We start from the raw sequence: 8,122 nt of genomic DNA on the forward strand, positions 1-8,122 counted from the left end.
GTGTCTATTTATTACCTTCTTTCCTCATCTTGCAATTTTCCCTCCCAAATTAACTTTCCAATAAATACTGTCAAAAGTCTCACCTTAACTAGGCTATCTGTATCCCGATCCCCATAATATGACTCGTGCTCATGGTGCCCATGATCCTCTCTGTGTCAAACAAAAACCCAACAGCAAACCAAAGAAGAAATTTAAATAAGATATAAGCTGATAATTACAGAAAAGTATGCAAAATGAATTAATTATTTAGAAAAGAAAATTCATATAAATGTACTGAAGTCTTCATGTAGCACAAGTGATAAGACAAAGCAATTTGTTTCAACAGAAGGCATTATTTTCACAAAGCAGCTGCCCATACAAAAGAGACCACTAACTGTTGTTGGTCATCGCCTTTTACCCCTGCTCTAGGTGATGGCACTCCTAAACGGAAGGATAGTTACCAAAGGATCACCATAATTAAGAAAAAGCTAGACAGTATACCCTGCTTAGTAGTAGGTTGGCATGTTAAGTCCAGTTTATAGTCCAGCACCAATTTCCCCTTATAAGGTTAAAAGCTGAATTTTGAATTTACAGGTACTGTTAAAAAAAAGCGTCTAAAGATAACTCTATTCAAGTAAGAACAAATCTGAAAGAATTACAGAAAAGTCTGACAAGAATTGGCAAAAGAGTCAACTATTTACCTGACATCACTTCCCTTGCGGAAGATGCGAATAGATGGATACCCTTGTATGTGATTCCTGAACATTCATCAATAAGAGACTCTTTAACCAAAGGGAAGAAAGGGCCAAGGAAAAGCACCACGGCAAGAAAAGTAACATTAGCAACTGATCGCTGGTTCAACAATTCAGAAAGGCATTAGGCTTGCTGGCATGAATCAAAACTGCATGGGAATATGGGTTTACATGGGGACTCTGACTCTATATGAGGCAAGCACTCTGACTCTATATGAGGCAAGCACTAAAGAAAAATGCAGACAGATATACGAAGTCAAAATGCCAAAATGATTGTCAAGCAAGATTTTGGTCATGGTAATATCTCTGCAGAAATCAATGCCAAGTAGCAATATGAAGCAAAATCATTCTAGCAACTAAGTGTGCTCATGAGCAAGTAATTTTATCCATTCTAGTATAATCATGCCTCCATCTTAACATCATCATCTATAATACGGCAGTATAGTTTGACATGTTGCTAAATTCCATGCCTCTGCAATCTTGCTGTTATGAAGCAAAATTCTTTGGTTTTTATCCTTCATACACTTAAATTGATTCAGATCTCTTTTTCATTTTAGTTGGTTGAGAAATTATGTAAGTAAATTTCTCTACAACTTAATGTAGCAACATAATTATACCACTTATCATGAGCCAATTCATGCCCAAAAGTGCCTACAACCACACTCTTCAATCTTCCTCTTCAAATACAGAAACAACACTTCTACTTTATAAAAGAATTATAAAACATGAGGATCAATCAAAGTCAAGACACTCCATATGTAAACAAAAATAAGAAAAAGCTTCTACATAACTGACAAATAATTTATTGAAAAAGCAAAAGCTTTATCAAAAAGTACCTTCTACACAACTCAACTTCTTCAGTGCAATCAACCTTTCCCAAAAGAATACGTCCATCAAATTCTGGGTCATATCTAAAAACGATTTGTAGATGAGCTTTTGAATGGAATAATATCAATATAATATCCATTTTCACAATGTAGAGAATACTGTGAACACGGTCATATTTTCAGTCTAAAAAAAAAATAAAATACAGCAAGAATTCAACCTTTCTCTTATAATTTTGGCTGCTTTCTCCCATGAAGGTTTCTGAAACAACCATTGAGAAAGAAAAGTGTTGGTCAATCTATAATCATACATTAATGTTCTCATTCATTGCAGGAGTGAACAGCTCAAATAGATGAAAATTGAGTAACACTGCCAGCAAGATAGAAAAAGATATAATTTACCAAGCGGTTGCTCCAGTAGCACCAAGGCGCATAGAAATTTACTACCAAAATAGGGTGCCTGTCAAAGCAATATTTTGAATTATCAGAAGTCTACTGCATGAGTAAACATTAAAGATAGGAATCAGAACTCAAGGCCGTCAAGCACAATCCACTTACTGATGTGAAACTCTGTCAAAATTGTGTGAATTAAGTGTAACAGCACCTTCACCATGTTCTTCGTCAACTTCCTCGTCGTGCTTTATTGCTGTTGAAATTTGTCCCGATTGAAACTCAGAGCCAGTGGGCTTTAAGTTTGAATCTATCGAGTACTTGCGGACAGTTTTAGTTATATTTAACCTATTCTGGAAAAAAAAAAGAAACCAGTTCAGCAATATACTAAATGAACATGTAGCAAAATGAAATTTTTTGACAAAATAGAAACCATAGAAGAAAATGAGCTATTTATTAAATTTCTTGTCCTCTTCAATACATGAAGAAAAAAGATATATACGTGGAGGAATCAATGGATGAAACTTACCGTTCCCAAGACATCACTGACATCAATGGATGCAAATTCACAAGATAGTGCTGGAAAACTACCAGATAATATAAAGAAATCGTCAATATCGATTTAATGGAAAGACAGACTAGAAAGTGAAGAAATCAATTAGTTGAAGCACAAAAGAGAGACATAAGGAATGGCTACCCAAAGAAAAATTCCAGTTTAATACAATAATGTATCCACGATAGAAAGAACTTTATTAGCCAAAGGGCAATAGAAAATTCCATTCTGTCTCTATAAGATAGAGCTTCAATCTAAGAGGACGATAGAATCAAGAGTATCAAAAACAGAGAAAAATATAGGATCATAAACAGATTATCAGCTTCAATCTAGTCAGAAAATGAAGGATTGAAGGTGGCATTTTTTAGAGACATCTATTAGTAAAGTTTTCTAAAAGTCTGTGGAGACTTTTGAGTAAAGTAAATAGAACAAAATAATGGAATATACTAGGCTGCATGGATACCCTTCCAAAACCGACAATTAAGCATCCGACGCATACACGACAGACGACACCGACATGTTGCCAACACGTGTCGGAAACCCCAGGTGACGTGCTCAAATTATTTTTGACTTTGTACAATTAGACACATTACCGACAAGCATTGTGTCAGACTCGACATGTCACCAACATGTCTGGCATGTCCAAATTATTTTTTTATTTTGTAGAGTTAGACACATCATCAACATATTGCCGATACATTGGAAAAGATATTGTGTTGAATACCAACGCGTTGCCGATCTATGTCGAAAATGACAACGCGTGTCAACATTAATTTTTTGGTTTTATAAGTTGGCCGTGTCATGAACTCATTGCTGATATGCTGAAAAAGATATTGTGTCGGACATCAACACGTCGCCGATCTATTCGAAAATGACACTGGCATGTCAAAATTAGTTTTTGGTTTTGTGAGTTGGCCGGGTCATCGACACATTGCTGACACACTGGGAATTACATTTTCAACATGGCAAAATTAACAGAAACAAATTTAATTTACAAAATAAAAATGAAAAAAATATAATTTTAATTGTGTCAGCACTTTTTATTTTTTCGAAAATTGCTTGTAGAAAGAGGCTGAGGAATGAGAGATGCTGTGATTTCAAGTTTTGGTTCCTAACTTCTAGTTTTATACATGATAATGGAAGCAAACTTTGATGTAACAATATCTATATTATAACTGGTGAGGAAATAATTATCAATTGTAAGGTTTCAACAATGAAATAAAGGAACTTGTCAGTTACCAAATAGGTTGCTGCTGCAGTTAAGTGCATTCAGAATTCCCATAATTCATTTTTCACTATTTTCCATTTCCAAGTTTGACTTAGGAATACCTATATTATGACTGGTGAAGAAAAAATGGTATTTTAGGGTCTCAATAATAATTATGAAAGGCTCATCAGTTACCAAATAGTTTTGTTGCTGCAGTGAAGTGCATTCAGATTTCCCACAATGCATTACTCTTCATTTAAAAACTAAAAAACAAAATGAGAAAAAGAATGTATAATAGAGTTGTAATATTTTAAAATAAGAATAATACACTTAGAGAGAGGAAAACATCCTCTCCCATATTTCGAAAAGAAAGGTGAAAAAGAGAACAAATGGTTGTGAATGGCCCGCTGATATACCACTTGTTTTTATGAATAAAGCAAGCCTACAATCTAACTAGTCTCACACTGAGCATACGGAAAGGGCAGGCGTAAGCAATAAGAAAAGCTACGTGTGAAAATATTTCCCATGCCATATTCACCTGATTTTAGATATTATTAACCAAGCAAATTTTACCTCAGATTGAAATCAATTCGTAAGAAGTCCCCATCAGAACTCTTGTCAACAATAATTGATGTAGAGGTACTCACTGTCAAATAATCATTTAGTTCCTGCATATAACACAAGAACAGCCTATAACTGAAAGCAAAACATACAGTGTAAAGCAATCTTTGCTGAATAAATTTAGATAATGATAGCAATATTTATTTTGTGATAAATCTATCTGCTCAAAAAGCTGTTAATGATTGACCAGGAAGGAGTCAGCTTCCTACCATTCCAAATAGAAAGATCATGCAAAAGGCAGCTATAATTGACAGCCCAGCACCTGATAAAGATGCTTCAGTCAAATCTCTGGGAATTTTTCTGCAAAGAAAAGGGAAAAAAAATAAGAAACTCCAAGTGCCATCAAATGTTAGTATGCAGCATCATTAGCAACACAACATTTTCATTTAGTGTCAATAAAACCGAATTTGGAATACTGAATTTGAATTCTATTACTCTTAGTAGCCCTTCCTCTTTAATTCAAAATTGACAGCCCAGCACCTGATAAAGATGCTTCAGTCAAATCTCTGGGAATTTTTCTGCAAAGAAAAGGGAAAAAAAATAAGAAACTCCAAGTGCCATCAAATGTTAGTATGCAGCATCATTAGCAACACAATATTTTCATTTAGTGTCAATAAAACCGAATTTGGAATACTGAATTTGAATTCTATTACTCTTAGTAGCCCTTCCTCTTTAATTCAAAAGTTCGCTAAATAGAATTATATTTTGAAAGGATTAAAGGAAAGAGGTCAACAACTAAGCTTGCCAATATTTCATTTTTCATCTTTCTCCTTCACAAATAAAATTTCAATCATGAATCACAAATATTTATAGCTTGTATAACTGTACGTCTGTCTATGGATGACTGTGGTTATCAAAAGATAGTTTTCCTCCAAGTCCACAAAAAGTGACAGTAGGTTTGGGACTGTCTCCTACATTCTTGAAACTCTTATCATATGGCAACAAACTAGGCTCAGCTAAATTCAGCCTCTTGCTTTGAGATGCAATAAGCTATCTCCTAACATCAAGATATTTCTAATCACTTCATGAAATGCATCACAATTGATCTTATCAAAACCAAGTATCGCTCTATTAGGGAACAGATTGAAAGGAGCTACCCAAGTTCTAAAATTTCCAGCAAAACAGCCTTAACCAGAGAACAATCCATGGAAATTACATCTCTCTGTCATGGAGTGGGCCAACTTTGATGGCTTTTAACAGTGGATGACCAACCTTAATGCCATCGTCGGACACAATGTACCGAGAGAGAGAGAGAGAGGTCAATTCGGAATGTATATTTAAGATCTTTTTAAGCATGCAATATTTGTCTTAAATGTTAATAAACAGTCTGAAGATGGGTATGGCAACTTAAGATACGATCAAGATACACGCGCCCCAAAAGTTCCTTTGCAACGTCTAAGTACTAGATCTAGAATACAAGGAAATGTGGAAAGCGTAACAGGCATGAAAAATTATTATTAAAGCTGCAGACATTCAAAGTAATATTACATCGTTAAGAAACAACACAGAAAAAGAAAATTGTTCCTGGCAAAATTGCAGACCAGGAAAAAAAATGAAAGCATTACTAAAATGATAAGATATGGCAAGGGCATTTGAGGAAAATCTGGTTGTTTGACAGTAAAAATATTCCACCAAATTAAAGATGGTAAAATGGTAGTTATAAGACAACGACTATATTACCAAATTCCTCAATTGTCAATCTAGGCCATTTACTTGATACCAATTATTTCCGATTTAATCCTAAAAATCCAGAAAATTTGCAACTTATTATCTTATTTGTTTTTTTCAGGTCCACCAATGCACCACACCGTAGACTACATTGTTTTGACTAAATAAATTTACAGCCTACGGCATCAAACAATCCCATTTCCAGGCATCCCATTTGAATAGTAAAATGGCATTTTCAAGTGAATTTATCCCAATTCACCGGACCGTATACCAAGTTATGTAAGTTTTTAACTGGATCCTCTCACGAACTCACCAAGTGCAGAATCATGTTACATTCACTGCGAACCACAATCCAACACCTAAGCACGATAAATAAAACAGTGCAACTCATCCAAAAATAATTACAGAATGAACCAAAACGTAGAAAAACATAGACTAACATTCACGACACAACAAATAATTGATGGGCTTTAGGGCAACAAATGATCCCAAAATTAGAGATTCATCACACGAAATTTGACAACAAAGCCTTCCAAACAAATTCATAAAAATAAACAAATAGAAAAAACTGTTACCTGTAAAAATCAACGGATTTGATTTTACTAGTCGAAACCATGGCTATTCTCCAGTACTCTGGAGAGTGTTTGAAACTGATAGATCTACAATAACGAGTCAATGAAATCTGCAGTCTATTAATATTTATACACAGCTGCAAAATTAAATGTGTAATTATTAATTCCGCTTAAGGGTTTTAAGCAGATTGTTCAATGTGTATCAATTCGCTAAAGCAGAAATGCTGGTGACTGAAATTAATGGAGAATCCCGAAAATTAGATTTGGGTGCGGATTGGTGCAGGGAAATGTGGCGTGAGATTTGTGAAGTGCGTGAAAAAGAGATCACTTTTATATATTACTTTTATCTTTTATCTGTATTTTTCTTCTGAAAAAAAATCCGTCGGTAAATAATAACATTAAAGAAAATTAAATAAATAAAAATTAATCTTTTAGTTAGTAATAGCCATTGTTTAATTCCCTTTAAAATTTTAATACATTTTTATCATCCTTCTTTTCAACCACACATTTTTTAATATAATAATATTAAAATTAAATCAAAAAAAAATTCCTTACTTTTAACCACATATTCTTCCAAAAAATTACTATTCCACAATATATTTTACCCAAATTTTTCATTATAATGGGTGTCAAGCAAGGGCATAGTAAAGCATAAATATTTTAACAAAATTAATTTATGAGATAAAATTTCATCAATAAATAAATTAATAAGAATGTAAATTAAAAGACTAGTCGAAATTTTGTTGGGAACGAAATAAAGTCGAAAATAACCTTATAAGTCAGTAATATTATAAAGAACGAGTGAAGAAACATTTTAACTTATTTGTCATTTTCTAATCAAAATAAAATATATAAAAGCAACATTTATGAGCGACTTCGAAGTCGTCTGTTGGTGAATCCCGATAATAAATTGTTATCAATAATCTTTGACGAATCTATATTGGTGATCACTAATAGTATTATGCCTCTCTTGACGAACTACCAGGTCATCATACACAGGCCACTCTTCGAGGCGCCAAAGTGCCTAACACATCAATATAAAGCAAGGCAGAATCCGAGGTGGATAGCGTTCAGTCCAAAATGGTGCAAAACAAAATCTGAGCCACAAGGCCCAAAATTTTTGGCATAAGATACGGATCTTTTCGGCAATGATCTATCTGACGAATCTATATTGGTGATCACTAATAGTATTATGCCTCTCTTGACGAACTACCAGGTCATCATACACAGGCCACTCTTCGAGGCGCCAAAGTGCCTAACACATCAATATAAAGCAAGGCAGAATCCGAGGTGGATAGCGTTCAGTCCAAAATGGTGCAAAACAAAATCTGAGCCACAAGGCCCAAAATTTTTGGCATAAGATACGGATCTTTTCGGCAATGATCTATCCAAAACAGGGGTCAAATGATCCCACAAAATTTTGGTTTTTTTAATTTTATTTTATTTAGAAAATGATTGTTTTAACTTGTTTTCAACCCACTTTAACACATACCTGAGAAGCACTGACACGGACACGAGTGTCCGACAGGCAATTTTTTAAACAAGTTCCGACATGA

At 34.1% G+C, this 8,122-nt stretch overlaps 1 protein-coding gene across 1 annotated transcript in view; it reads right to left on the minus strand.

Moving 5' to 3' along the window:
- Positions 1-6,879, minus strand: part of LOC111383495 (protein disulfide isomerase-like 5-4) — an 8,818-nt gene extending 1,939 nt beyond the window's left edge. The window contains exons 1-10 of the mRNA XM_023007611.1: positions 6,570-6,879; positions 4,536-4,626; positions 4,279-4,373; positions 2,475-2,532; positions 2,114-2,298; positions 1,958-2,015; positions 1,777-1,817; positions 1,568-1,642; positions 681-737; positions 84-150 (exon numbers count right to left, since the gene is read on the minus strand). Coding sequence (XP_022863379.1) covers positions 84-150; positions 681-737; positions 1,568-1,642; positions 1,777-1,817; positions 1,958-2,015; positions 2,114-2,298; positions 2,475-2,532; positions 4,279-4,373; positions 4,536-4,626; positions 6,570-6,610 — 768 coding nt within the window. The 5' untranslated portion in view covers positions 6,611-6,879. The remainder of the gene's footprint in view (positions 1-83; positions 151-680; positions 738-1,567; positions 1,643-1,776; positions 1,818-1,957; positions 2,016-2,113; positions 2,299-2,474; positions 2,533-4,278; positions 4,374-4,535; positions 4,627-6,569) is intronic.
- Between the last annotated feature and the right edge of the window lie 1,243 nt (positions 6,880-8,122).

Source organism: Olea europaea, unplaced genomic scaffold (assembly GCF_002742605.1).
Source record: "Olea europaea var. sylvestris unplaced genomic scaffold, O_europaea_v1 scaffold2703, whole genome shotgun sequence".
Taxonomy (NCBI): Eukaryota; Viridiplantae; Streptophyta; class Magnoliopsida; order Lamiales; family Oleaceae; genus Olea; species Olea europaea.